This window comes from Paralichthys olivaceus, chromosome 22 (genome assembly GCF_024713975.1).
Source record: "Paralichthys olivaceus isolate ysfri-2021 chromosome 22, ASM2471397v2, whole genome shotgun sequence".
Classification (NCBI taxonomy): domain Eukaryota; kingdom Metazoa; phylum Chordata; class Actinopteri; order Pleuronectiformes; family Paralichthyidae; genus Paralichthys; species Paralichthys olivaceus.
In genome coordinates this window covers 9,580,747-9,595,186 of record NC_091114.1, presented here as the reverse complement: position 1 = coordinate 9,595,186, position 14,440 = coordinate 9,580,747, and the positions used below count along the sequence as shown (strand labels likewise).

General features: G+C 41.2%; 1 protein-coding gene across 40 annotated transcripts in view; it reads left to right on the top strand.

The window, feature by feature from the left end:
* Nucleotides 1-14,156, top strand: part of LOC109634861 (protein tyrosine phosphatase receptor type D) — a 335,897-nt gene extending 321,741 nt beyond the window's left edge. For all 40 annotated transcript variants that reach the window (XM_069518437.1, XM_020095632.2, XM_020095637.2 and 37 more), the window contains 9 exons: nt 493-612; nt 727-881; nt 6,719-7,004; nt 7,868-8,046; nt 8,300-8,426; nt 8,649-8,774; nt 9,931-10,085; nt 10,337-10,472; nt 10,826-14,156. In XM_069518437.1, coding sequence (XP_069374538.1) covers nt 493-612; nt 727-881; nt 6,719-7,004; nt 7,868-8,046; nt 8,300-8,426; nt 8,649-8,774; nt 9,931-10,085; nt 10,337-10,472; nt 10,826-10,894 — 1,353 coding nt within the window. In that variant the 3' untranslated portion in view covers nt 10,895-14,156. The remainder of the gene's footprint in view (nt 1-492; nt 613-726; nt 882-6,718; nt 7,005-7,867; nt 8,047-8,299; nt 8,427-8,648; nt 8,775-9,930; nt 10,086-10,336; nt 10,473-10,825) is intronic.
* The last annotated feature ends 284 nt before the right edge of the window (nt 14,157-14,440 follow it).

Below are 14,440 nucleotides of genomic sequence, written 5' to 3'. Positions count from 1 at the left end.
ACCCCATCAGTTCCTATGACAATATTTAGAATAACTATTGAACTGAATCACTTATTTCCTCTCCATCACCAACGGTACTTCCCTTTGTCGGCCAAGCAGTAACGCTATAATGGAACCGTGTTTTATTGGTCGTTCAATGGGAAACAAAGCTGTGCGAGCGAGTAGCAATGAAGCTGAGGTGGTAATATGATTGGAAACTGTGGTTACCTATGTAATTACAGAGTCTGTCATGACAATTGATAGCACTGTCGGGCTTTATACACAGATCTCAGGCCATTTCATTGATTATGAAATCAGTCGGCAGGAATGAAGAGGATTAATTTCACTATTATTTGACTATATGATTGTGAATGCTGGAGGTAAAAGATTATTTGTACAATGTTAGAAGGTTTAAAAATAACATCCAAGCTGATTTGTTGGAGCTACAGGGGATAGAGACGTCGTATATTCCCACCTGGCCCGTGTTTGATGTGATGTTTCTGTCTGTTACAGGTGAAATGTGACCAGTACTGGCCCACGAGAGCGACAGAAACCTACGGCCTCATCCAAGTGACGCTGTTAGACACAGTAGAGCTGGCGACATACTGTGTCAGGACATTTGCACTTTTTAAAGTAAGCGGCGTTTGAATGCTGTTATCCTCTGAAGCCACATGGGCAACATCATAACTGTCGGGTAGTTCAGTTGAGACTTGGCGATCACTTACCTTCCTCCGTCTCCACATTCAGAACGGCTCCAGTGAGAAGAGAGAGGTGAGGCAGTTCCAATTCACAGCCTGGCCAGACCACGGGGTACCGGAGCACCCCACCCCATTTCTGGCCTTCCTGAGACGGGTGAAAGCCTGCAATCCTCCAGATGCGGGGCCCATGGTGGTACACTGCAGGTAAGAAACACGGTTCCATGAAAACATCCTGAAGCATGAAATTGATTTTTTTCTCTCCATTTGCTATAATGAATATATGAATACATATGAAAAACACAATATATTCATGGCTATTTAGAGGTTTATGTCTGAGTCATCTGTTGAATAATGAAGATTCCTGGGATGAGATTAGATATGAATCAGAGGTAAGTGTATTAAGAGAGTATTTGATATAACAGTGGGCGGTCTGCAGACTTTTTTTTGTTTAAACTTTCAAACAAATAATAAAGTACGCAGCATTTTATTACATTTACACTCACACCAATAGAACGATTAGACAGCTTTGCTCCAAATTACATTACGCCTCCATCATAGGGTCTTTTAATGTGTGACGGATTTGGGAAACAATTCAACGTGGGCCAGCTACATGATGGATGAGGAGCTGGTGCCAAAGTTTAACTCAGATTTGAATGACCTGTTTTGTTTTGATGCAATCTGTTTTAAATGCAATGTGCAAAATTCTCCTAAGCAGAAGGTTATTGTTCAATCCCCGTCTCCCCATTCCACAAGTTGTCCTGTTGCACACTGATACTGAAGATATTGAAGCCCAAATTGATGGCTAGTGCCGGTCGTGTATGAGTGACTAGATGCACTGTGTGAATGGGTGAATGGAAAAACTGCACTTTAAGTAGGGCTGTGGCAGGATCTGCATTACCGCGGTCATGTGATGCCTACCGCAGTGAGGGAGCGCATTACAGTCATCACTGCAATTTTCCTTTTTGCTGGTGAAAGTAACATGAGTGCGGATGACATCTCCACAGAGCCGGGGCACGGACCCAGGGACCACGGACAGCTCCACAGCTTCACCATGTCTGCTGACAGTGTTCATTTTGGGTCTTCTCAATTAATACTCAATCGATAGGATAATGTAAAAATATATTTTTCAGATTTATTGGCTGTGTGCGGCCCCCGCCGTCTCCTCAGCCCTCCATACATTGAAGTTTACAAGTTATGTTGTTTTACCCAGTCTGAGAGCGTGTCTGGGAGAGAGAGGGGAAGAGAGCGATCTGAGTCAGTGTGTGTGTGTGCACACAATTCAAATCGTGGATCATTAATGTGTATTACTAAATGTGTATTCAATTTGATAGGAAGTACACTGTTGACCACTGTAGCCCAAACAATTCAGCTCACTATCAGCTCACTTCACAAAAGGCCCCATAAATCGGAAGGTGTTTTTCGACATCACAGCTCAACGAGTGCCAGTGTCACCGCCCTCGGCAAACCTTCAACATCTCCTTTCACACGCTGACACATAAACACATGCAGACCTGTCGTCCTCCCCGCCTCATCACTAACGTGTCACACATCAGAAGCCCCACAAGTCCAAGGTTTATCCCCCTCGGGTGACTGCGTCTGAAACACACAACTTTCACTTTCATGCCAACTCCGCTTCCCTCAGCTACAAAAGCGGCCAGACTCCCTACAGAGAAGGCACAAAGATATGAGGCAGACTTCTGGCTCCTCACAAGTCAGGAAGGCTTCAGAGACTCTTCACAGAGAAAGCAAGTGACTGAAAGGGTGAAAGGAAAAAAAAAAAAAAAGACAGCTGAAATGAAGAAACAGTGATAGCGAGTGTAACAGATACAAACTTGTGTTAGAAAGTGACAAAAAAGGGAAGGGGGGGGATTACTGGAGAATTAGAATTACCACATGCTGAAGTTAATTAGAGCTAGTTGCCGAATCGCTTCAAATTGAAAATCCCGACTTTTACAATGAAGCAGAATGCAGGAATTAATGTCACTCTGCAGATGGGAGGTTTTAATTCCTCTGGCTCGCTATCAGATACCGTCGCTTCCAAGCTGCAAATCCTCAAAGAGGCATTTCCTCTCTTCATGTTTGACCAAGATTTTAAATAGAGCCGTCTTTTAAATGCACTTCCTTGTGAAATAATGTTGCGCGTGTTAACTGATGAGAGATATTTTGGAGATAAATATATTTTCGCGGTAGAAATCGACATTATTTTTTAGTTTGCTCAAGCTGCTTAAGCACATGCAGAAAGTCCTAAACAACAGCTAAAAGGAAAATATATAATTAGCATCGTGGTGCAGTCTCTTGAGTGATTGATTAATTAGTTGATGCACCAAATTTGCTTACCACATATCTACACGACTTATGTAAAGACCATAAAGACATAGGAATAAGCAATCAAGAGCTCTGGATGAGATTTGTTTTCTGTGGTGGCTTATGGGCTTTATGTTACTTTTAACTGTTCAAAATTAAATGAACAAGCCACTAATTAGAAATTTGTGAATTTACCATATTTATTATTGTCTCCTGACGGAAGTGGGACATCCAGGTCTTTAGATAGAACCAGGTCTAACTTAATTTTTTTAACAGTACAATGAGAAACATCAGATACGCATCTAAAAACTATGAAAGTGACGCAAACTGTAGCAGAATTCCCTCGAATTACTGGAGTTGAACCCTCACTTCCTCTGACTTTACTTTGCAAGTGCAATATGTTCAGCTTTGATTACACAGTGACATTTTCCCAGTGTTATTTTAATATTGCATTAAAGTAAAATTAGGATAAAAATAATTTTCCTTGTAAATCAGAGTCTCACAAACTGAAAGAAAGATAAATTATGACAGAGGATGAAACCAGACTAAGCATTTTGTGCTGCACATGCTTAAGGGGCATTCTTATCACTGGTCTAGTGGGCGGCTATTGTGTCCTCCCAACAGGATCTTTTTAAAAAGATTTCTCAAAGTGCACTTATGTGTTTCCATTTTACAAGTGGTGAGATCACAGTACGTTTTGTGCATATATTAAAAAAAACAGGATTAAACGCCACCGAAAGGGAAACTTTAGATGCTAGATTTCATTAAATCTAAAAACCCATCGATTCAATGAATTCAAATGATAAATTGAAGTCAAAAAATCCCATTAACAGCAACTGCTGTTTTTGACTTTATTTGCAAGAGCAGATCTAAAATGGTGTCTTATTTCAATGTTTGTGTCCCCCGCTGTAACTTTGAATTGCAATCATCTTAATCACAACTCACGGCTCATGTTTTATACACGTCATTCCCTTTGCACTGTAAATATTTGCAAAAACTACAAAAGGCAATGCATCACGTTTTCTGTTAACGGCTAAAAAAAAAATCAGCACAACCAAACTACACCTGCTAATATGCATTTTAAGCCCGTTATTTGCTTAAATGACGTTCCTGGCCCCGCCTCTCTGTCTTCAGACGACACTGTTCACTGCTTTGTGAAGGAAAAGCTGCAAAGTTCACTCGGTGAGCGAATGCAAAGCCTGTTTGAAAACAAACCTCCGAACCTCCTCACGCTGTTTTGATTTGCTTTCAACAGTTTGAGACGTACTCATGCACGCAAAAGACTATTGACTCCACGAGTGATCCTGGCGAGTTCGAGGTTGTGTCTGTGCTCAATAAGCAGAGTGGGGAAATGGTGACGAGTTAGCTGACAGCAAGCGATTTTGGTAACAATACATATGTAATTGCTTTCACTGCTGCTCGTGCTTTATCTGCGCGGGACTCTTTGCAGCTGTATTTTTTAACGCTGCACTTTTCCCCCCCACCAACCCCCTATTCCCTAAACTCCTGGAAAGCATATTAGTCTGACACTTAATGTGTGTCGATGTCCAAAGCAGCTGGTCTTGACTGGCTGAAAAGGCAGTGTCAGGTCATTAGTGCAGTCAGTCCGCCAGCTCCCCTTCAACTGCCAAATGCACCGGCGGCTTTCTGCACCACCTCTCTCACACACACACACACACACACACACACACACACACACACACACACACACACACACATACACACACACACACACACCATCACATGCAATAAAGGAATATGACACGTTTCTAGCTTTTTCTGGTGATTTAGGAAAAATTCTGGTCAATATACGCTCCTGCATCTCACTCTTTCAAAATACACAATTTCCAGATAACTTGCCGCATCTCTCTCTGCACAATTCGACCTTCCCTTTCCTCACCCCTCTCCCCCATTCCTCATCTTCCTCTGTCTCCGTCTCTCCAGCTCAGCACTGTCACCCTGTCACTTACTCTCTCACAGGTCATCACTCTCCCACGTTCGGGTCTGTACTATAAAATGTTTTCAGATTGAAAGCAGCTGGGGTAAAGGGAGAAATCTCTTCTACTTTCTGCATCCCCGCCCAAGGGCTGAGGTGTTCTCAGACCTGGAAGTGATTCATTCTTTCAAACATCCCCGGGACAATTTCACATTTCTTTGCAGCCTGATTCTTTCTTTCACTCACATGCACATTTTGTAATTGAACCCAGAGCTGTGAGGAGTTGCTTCCAAAAAAGAATAACAAAAGAGTTGAGTTTCATTCAGCCAGTGTCAGCCATTTTGAACATGATCATCAAATCATTTGTTAAAGCCAATGGCTCCCGTACGTGTCTTTATTCCATCTGCAGCACAGTTCCAGTGCAGCATGGCACATTAACCAGACTTGGCCCCCAGGGACTAACTTTACTCCCTCTTGAGTTTTCCCTTCTCAACTTCTTTTCCCCCCGCCTCGGCGCAAATGAAAAACAAATGCTTCATCAGAAGGAGGAAAGCACAAAAGCATGGCTCACACCTCGTAGGCATGTCAGCTTAATGGATTGAATAACCTATTTACTTTGGAGTGCCAAATGCAAGGAGTAGTCTTGTCGATGCCTTGCTTTGCAGGAGGAGAGTTAACGGACAAAGATTTAACACCCTCCTGTCGCCCCCTGGTTAATAAATTGTCATCGGAAAACATCTGTGCTGAGGACCGTGCTATTAAAACGTGTAATGTGCAGCATTTTTGAGTTGTCAGCAGTCTGCAAAAGAGGGTTGCATTCATACAGCATGTCTCAAGCTGGCCTGCAAGGAGAGGTCAAAGAGAAACAGTAAAATACCTCCCCTCTTTGTCAGAGTGCTTTTTCACTTGTGCATTTTCTCACTAATGTAAAAATGTGCCGATGTGAATGGTAATGAGGGGACCTGCCTTTCAGAGCCTCTTCTAAAGCTCTTATGTCATTTAGGTGCGCTGCGCTCATATAGTGGTGTTAATTGAAGTCTGCTTCACTTCTCAGAAGTTAACAAAGCCCTCGAAAAAACTTGTACTTTCCAAATCGCGACTGCATCCGCATTTGTTGCAGTGGCACTTTTCGGGGAAACTATGGGACAAAGGTTAAATGTTGCTGTTGCGTAAGTGATTAGTCCTGATGGGTTGGAGAGCTCAGGTGGCATCCAGAGGGGAAGAGACGAGATTGCAAAGCCAGCAGTGAGCCGGCTGAACGCTGTGACTGCCAAGCCCTCTTCTCCACACAGAGCCACTTCAGATTTAATTACACCCCAGGCCGAATGTTCCATCCTATGGCGGCAAACTTGGCATGGAGCATTTACCTTTCTGCCTCATCACTGTGAGAAATTAGTAAAGCCCTGGACATTTTTTTTTTTTGGAGAAAAGACACCTTTCCACCCACAGGGCTGTCGGCTTTAGCTTAGGTGGTGGAATGGGTTGTCCGCAAACCAGACGGTTGGTGGTTTGATCCCCTCTCTGTGGCCTGGCTGGCTAATCCAGTCCGCATGTGTCCTCGAGCAAAACGCTCAACCCCAAATTGCCCCTAATGGCTGTACCAGTAGCATGTGAATGATGTGTGATAGAAAAGTTCGCTGTATGAACCTATGTATGAACGAGTGAATTTGACTTGTAGAGAAAAGAGCTTTAAGACTAAAAAAGCGCCATTTAAATGCAATTCAACTAACTGCCTCACCTTTTTTGTAGAGCTACAACCGCATCATAACATTCCTCCTCCTCAATCTTGTTTTGTTTACAGCGCTGGGGTGGGTCGCACAGGTTGCTTCATCGTGATTGATGCCATGATGGAACGTATCAAGCACGAGAAGACTGTGGACATCTATGGACACGTAACGCTAATGCGTGCCCAGCGCAACTACATGGTGCAGACAGAGGACCAGTATGTCTTCATACACGACGCGCTCCAGGAGGCCGTCAACTGCGGCACCACGGAAGTGCCCGCCAGAAACCTCTACGCGTACATCCAGAAGCTGACGCAGATAGAGGGCGGGGAGAATGTCACTGGCATGGAACTTGAGTTCAAGGTACAAAATCTGTTTCAAATTTAAACACTGAACACCTGATGGAAATTTCTTTCCATTAGAAACCTGTGTCTCAAGTCACACACGGGCCATGATGTCACACATCGACCGTTCTCGGTGCAGCTCCTGAACTCGTTTCCACTTCCCATTAGGCCCACCAGACAGCATGGGGCCTGTGGTTTCCGCTTTACTCCCTTTAGTTGAGTCACTTGTATAACGCAACATAGGGTGAATTCCCCCTTTCTGTTTTCCCCTTCCCCATAGCTCCCTCTCCTTGAGCAACAGGGCTCTCGGTTTACATGAAAACGCCAAACACAGGTTTTCCCCACCACAGAACAGTTTCCAGAGGGACTTGAGCAATATATTCTGCATTTACAATGAGAGGCACAGCACAACTATATCCAGCCCTCTGCAGGCTGTGGTGCTGCTGTATGCACCGTATTGCCTTTCTTGTCACGCACCTTCTTTCTTGCTCTGTGATAGATGTTGATTCCATGAAGAGATGATAAGCAGGTTAGATTAAATGGCACTTCTGTCCACTCCTGTCTCACTAGGGTATCCATGTCCCTGTCTTTTCATCACAACATGCTTTTTCTTTTAAAAAAGGGCAGGCTGTGATAGAAATCACTTTGATACCATTTCCATACTGTATGGTCACGTTAATAGCAATTATCCACAGTGCACCGTGAGCTATTAGAGAGCAGATCCCATCACTTCCTATGTACAGCCTATTACACCTTGTATTCTTCAGATCGTTATCGTGTACAATCTATCTTTAGTATCAAGCAGCGTCACAGGGGACTGTGTGCTCCTTCCCTGTCACCAGAGCACTCAAAGATACTTCCTTTTCTCTCCCTCTCCTGCAGCGTTTAGCCAACACTAAAGCCCATACATCACGATTCATCAGTGCCAACCTCCCGTGCAACAAGTTTAAGAACCGCCTTGTTAACATAATGCCATACGAGTCCACGCGAGTGTGTCTTCAGCCCATTCGAGGAGTTGAGGGCTCCGACTACATCAATGCCAGTTTCATTGATGGGTACAGGTAAGTGCTCAGATACTCCTTTGTCACCACCTTTGGATGTAAACACATTAAGGGCGTCACCATTACTGCCTATATGTTTATCTTTATTTGATTTAATACATTTTTATATCTTTAATTTTGTATTTTAAATTTTACTCCTGCACTGTTTTTTTTTTTAAACACACACACATCTGCTGCACCATACTTTTACAGGCTAACTGTACTTCCATGCTGCATCACACTTTCTGCTCTTGTGATTGATGCTTTCCCATAGGCAACAGAAAGCCTACATTGCCACGCAAGGACCATTGGCAGAGACCACAGAGGACTTCTGGAGAATGCTCTGGGAACACAACTCTACTATCGTCGTAATGCTAACCAAGCTTCGAGAAATGGGCAGGGTACAAAAATGCTTTTTCTCCAGTGTTTGGACACATGAGGCTCCTTTGTGGGGCGACAGAACACAGAGGCAAACGTTACCAAACAAGCCTTATGTGAAATACCATACATTCATTCAGTCATGACTAGACAATGACAACATTTCTGGGAACGAACACAATGAAGAGAGTGTGTGAAGAGAATGTTTTGGCTCATTGTCGTATTCCCTTTTTCACTCCCCGCAGGAAAAATGCCACCAGTACTGGCCAGCAGAAAGGTCGGCCAGATACCAGTACTTTGTGGTGGACCCCATGGCCGAGTACAACATGCCCCAGTATATCCTGAGAGAGTTCAAAGTGACTGATGCCAGGGTAAGCGGTGCCGTTGTTAAAATTGGAAAACAAATTTATATGCAACATTTTTACATTTGACTGGACCTTCCAAAAAAAACTAAAAACAATGCATTTGATTTTTTTTTTGGGTGCATACGTATTAGTCAGAAAGCAGCTTACGTAGCTTGCATACAACTTCATATCAAGGTTCCACAATTTTTAGCATTTCCAAATGTGAGTTGGTTTGTGAACTCTCTGCCGTTAATAAAAAAAAAAGTGTTATTTGCACATTCCTTTTTTGCTCAGTTCCTTTATATTGATGATAGTGACTGTGTGACTCCGTCATGCAGTGAATTCAGTGCTGTGGCCCAGAGAGCTTGACAGGCAAATAGCTGCGTTAGTATTACATTCATTTCACTAATAAATATCAATGTACAAATATTTTTACAATCTGCTTATATAATCACATTTTAAATATCTATTGACATCTAGACCATTTCATAGGATATATTTTATGTAGATGGGAAACACTTTGGATTTAACATCAGACTGGATTTAGCTGCAGCAGTCGATGACAATTTTGGCTTTGTATCAAATATTTGTTTACACCAAGCTATGGCCTTAAGTGTAACATCGGCATAAGTGTATATTTGTAGAACTTGTGACACATGTCAATGTGAAAAAACAAACGTGACGCCGGCAGCAGGGAGCTGCCAGAGAGTTCTTAATTCCATCAAAGGCTTACATAGATAAATAGCACAGGCTCCCTTTGTAGTGCATGTTACACTGTCTCGTCAATGGGATTGCTTTCCTTATCAAGGGGATACAATATCACTTAAGTAATGCACACCCTCAAAGTCGATTCTCCAAGCACCCTGTCCTGTCGAGGGTAGCACATCAAAGCAAATAGCATCTTTCGCGTTTGTGTTAAATATATTCAGGTAAAATGACATGCATCTCTAATATCAAAAGATTTTCACTAATGCTTTAAGCTCGGCACCAGTTTTCAAAAATACAGTTAGGTATTATAAAAAACTACAATGGCGTGAATCCTTATTTGATAGATGTTTGTGTAATTGACTGCTATGTGGTGGCTGTTTGCGAGATAATAGCTTCAGAGTTTCACTTCATCCTTTCTTTGATGCAAATTTTCTGTTTTTGAGTGACGCTTAATTTGTATTTTCTCTTTTGTCAGGATGGACAGTCACGGACAGTAAGGCAGTTTCAGTTCACAGACTGGCCTGAACAAGGAGTGCCAAAATCAGGAGAGGGCTTCATCGATTTCATCGGCCAAGTACATAAAACAAAAGAGCAGTTTGGCCAAGATGGGCCTATTTCAGTCCACTGTAGGTAAGTGATCAAACTGGTACGACTGCATCAGCTACGCATATTTTGTTTTCAATGAAACGTTTAAAAACCAAACTTTCTCTCCACAGCATAAGAAACATACATTACAATATAAATCATGCACAGATGCATCAAACTGACTCACTGATTTACAGTTTTTACATGGAACAAGCTATTTTTAGTGAGTGAAGTAACTAAGTATGTTTCTCTGGCCTCAACGTTGACCTTTTGTATCGTGGATGTCTCTTGCACAGCGCGGGTGTTGGCAGAACTGGAGTTTTCATCACCCTCAGCATTGTCTTGGAAAGAATGAGATACGAGGGCGTAGTAGATATTTTTCAGACAGTGAAAATGTTGCGGACACAGAGACCAGCTATGGTGCAGACAGAGGTGAGACATGTTCTTCCCCTTTCTACTCCAGAAAACTCACACACTGTTCTGAGGTAACAGAACAGGAGACAAGTATATTAACATGAGCTTCACTTCATAAGAAATAACTGATGTTTTCTCTCCCTTCTGCTTATTCTTTCTTTGTTTTTGTATAAATATGCTTAAAACCTGTTATTTGGTACTTCAAATACTTAATTAAAATACTGCCTTGGATCAATGAAAGAGACTGCTCAGGAGATTAATGTGGCTCGAGTATCTTTTGTTAAAGTCATGATTAAAGCACCAAAACGATGAGATCTAGAAGCAAGATTGTGCAGACTGCGTATTGAAGACTTCTCCTTTTTTGTTTTCAGGATCAATACCAGTTCTGCTACAGAGCTGGCTTGGAGTACCTGGGAAGCTTTGATCACTATGCAACGTAAAAGACCCAGTATCGGAAGAAAAAAAAAGCAGAGGGCCCTTTGGAACGAAAAACCCAGCGAGCCTCTCTTCTGAGCCATAAATTCCTGCTTGAGAAAGTACTCCTTAACTCCTTGCTAACAACTCATTACGTGTTGGATGTGCGACATGACTCGTCAAAAAATGAAAAAGATGATTCCTGGAGGACCAAGTATTTCCCCAAACCCCACGAAAACCTCACCTTGAGTCAAAGTGAGGGAATCCTGACTGATGAAGCATCATACGGAATTACCTTTTTTTTTTTTTTTTCTTTTGCTTCAAGGATTCATTTTTTGGGGGGGGGGGCTCATAAAACTGAATGAAACCAACACAACAAAAAAGTATATGAACAATAATGACATCGTCAGAAATGCATCAGTGATTATGAACCGATACGAGAGGCATTGGAGACACACAGAATCGCGGGGGGGGAAAAACTCGATGCACATTGTAAAGAAAAAAAAAATCTGTTTCACAATCAAGTACACACAAAGACAACCCATCGAAAAAGAAGACAATGCTTGGTCCACAACAGCAGGACTCACTCAAAGTAATAATGAATTAATACTCCTTCTCCTGTCACAATGTTCATCATCAAAATTTTGGAAGAGGGGGGACATCAAATGATCTATGAAATAAATACAAATTATTGATTTAGTTTTTTAGTACTTTATTATACAGCTGATGTGCTTTTTTTGAACTGTGTGAATTTCCTTTTTTTACACAAATTTATCGCTTGGGGAAAAAGTGATAAAATGTATTTACGTAAAACGTTCAGATTTTCTTTTTTTTAAGCCGTAGAACTGTTCTGACGTACGTGCTATTTTGCAGAGAGTCTTTTTTTTTAATTTGCTTTCTGTGTTATTTTGTTTTATTCTCCCCTCATTTTGCTGCACTTAGTGCACAAAACGGAATTCACACCACCAAAATATAACTTTGTTCAAGAGTTATTTTTTGGTCTTGGATTTTTCTGTTTGCTTTTTTTATCCACGATCACATACATGGTAACTTAATTACTCCCATAAGATTAACTGGGGCTTTGTGGAATCAACAGGGATGAGCAAAGTATGAAGTTTGCTGCTACCGATTATCTTAGTTCTTCCATGTTATAATGATGATAAGAGAGCGCGATGAATTGGATAAAAATATACAGATATATGCTACAGATTGCCAAATATATATGAGATATGTATAACATTATAAAAATAACATTCTAAATATATTGATAAAGAGTAAAAAGTATATGGAATATGGATAGTCTATGAAAGCTTCAAGTAGTGTGCTAAGGGGGAAATGAAGAGATTTTTCACTGGAATGCACATCAGTAGGACAAAATTGTATTCTGATTCAGTGCATCTTTTCTTGTGCAATAAATTTGTGTGTTTTTAGATAGGGTTTTTATGTGGATATGTTTTTCACTCATGACATTGTTGTCCCCCCCCCTGCCCCTGCAAAGTGAAGTCCGGGAGTGGGAATGTCCGGTGCCAGTCGAAGCATCGCTGGTGCAAATTTTCAAACTCTCATATATAAATACGGTCTGTAATTCGAGGCAGAGGTGTCACACAGCCGCACGCACCGCTCGCACCACACAATAGGGCAAGGTACAAAGACGTCACACTTTTCTCGTGGTTCTTTAAAGCATTCGACGGTTACGACATTTTCTTTTTCATTTTGCATTTAGAGTGCCTTATATTTATGCCTGTTTTTATAATGTTTCATTTAACATATTAAATGTATCCTTTGACTAATCTAGGCATTTAGTGTAAATGTAATTGTATAGTTTATTTACCTTTAGTATTCATTTGTCACACGATGAGATTATATATGCAAATAAGAACATTTCAAAGCTCATATTTTTCATTTTCAGTGGCCTTATTGTGGCTGTGTGAATTAGAATAAAAGAGTTTATATATATACTTATATATAAATATATATATATATCGCTGACCTCAACAGAAAAACAGACAAGAATACACGATAGCTACATGTTATTAAAATGCAGCTGGAGGCGAGATGACAGAATTCTGGTGTCAGATCTAAACAGGATGAAGTCCGTCAGCACGTGTGTCAAGGCCCGACTTAAAATGAATGAGCTTTCCACCCGTTATGACGAGGATCACATTCTACAACACGAAAGTCGAAACGTTCAGCATATGTAGAAATCATACAAAAGAATGCCTAATGCACAGGTCATCATTGAAGGGTTTCTTCGTCATGCCTTAGGTTTGAATTGTAGACTTCATGTGTGTGTGTCACTACAAGGAGCATTTATAGAGAAATACAAACTGCAAACGAAATATCGGTTGTGTTAGCCTGACAATCCGAAGTGTCGTGTCCTCAGTCAGACGAAGGGTTTTAAGTTTGTTTCAGTCTCCATGTTCACTTCTCTGTAACCTCTTTGATGGCTTTGTGGATGTGCATTCCAGGTGCTTTCTTTCCCTTGTTAACTCAAGCAACTGAGTTATTTCTGTCGACTGCTTAACCCATTATTTTTGTCCTGATTTTGCGATATAAAAGTACTATCATTTAACCTCATGGTGACTAATGTTACATTACATTCAAGTCTGGGAACATGTTTATTTTCTCATCTCAGTTTTTCCTTTTTTTCTTTTCGTATGCATGGTGAAACATTGCAGAATGGCCAAAGCTGGCCTGGTAGGAAGATTTGCACTTTCTCTATCTTTGTACTATGCACCGCCCTATTGATTCTAAACCCAATAATATATTACTTGAACCCATCTATAAAAAAAAGTCTCCTTAAACGTTCACTTTGTGTGTATGTAAATAACACAAAAAAGGTATCAACTCTTAAAAAGACAAAAAAAAAAAAAAAGGTTTGTGGCGAAAAAGAGCATCCATTCTGATGCCATGGTTACTCCAGCAGATGATTTCAGAAGAATCTGTCCCACAACCATCTGTTCTTGTGGCTTCGCCATCCAAGCTTGGAGTGTCATTAACAGAAATAAACGTTGTGTTCTCTGCTCTCTATCTATCTCTCGTCTGGATGCATAGACTGAAAAATTAAATAATGAAATTGTAAAAAAAAAAAATGGCTTGTTAAAAAGATCATACAATTACCTCTGATTAGTTGTAAGCGTAAAATGTTTCTTTTTCTGAATGAAAGGAGTGCTTTTTATTTTCTTACTTAGGTTACATTGGTGGAGAAAGAAGTGTATGAAAATCAGTTCTTTGCTGACACAAGTTCCATTTGTTATAAATGAATTCTATTAAAAAATGTCAGTGTTATGCATCGGCGTTTCACTTGTTTCCCTCCACCTCACTTTGACTTGAAAAGACTGATGAAGCTATTTTACCCCCTACTGGTCTGGGTCCAACACATTATCCCCAGCTCTCTCATGAAAGACGGAAATTGAGCCTCGCCGCATTTAAATAGATTTCCATTGCTCTGGTTTTTCTGTCACTGATGTCAGCTACAATGAATCATCAGGAAAAACCTGTGACGGATGAAGTGCGATGTTTTTGAAAGCCGCGCTGTGCTGTAAGCGACAAGGTTGCGAGGTGCTGTGACT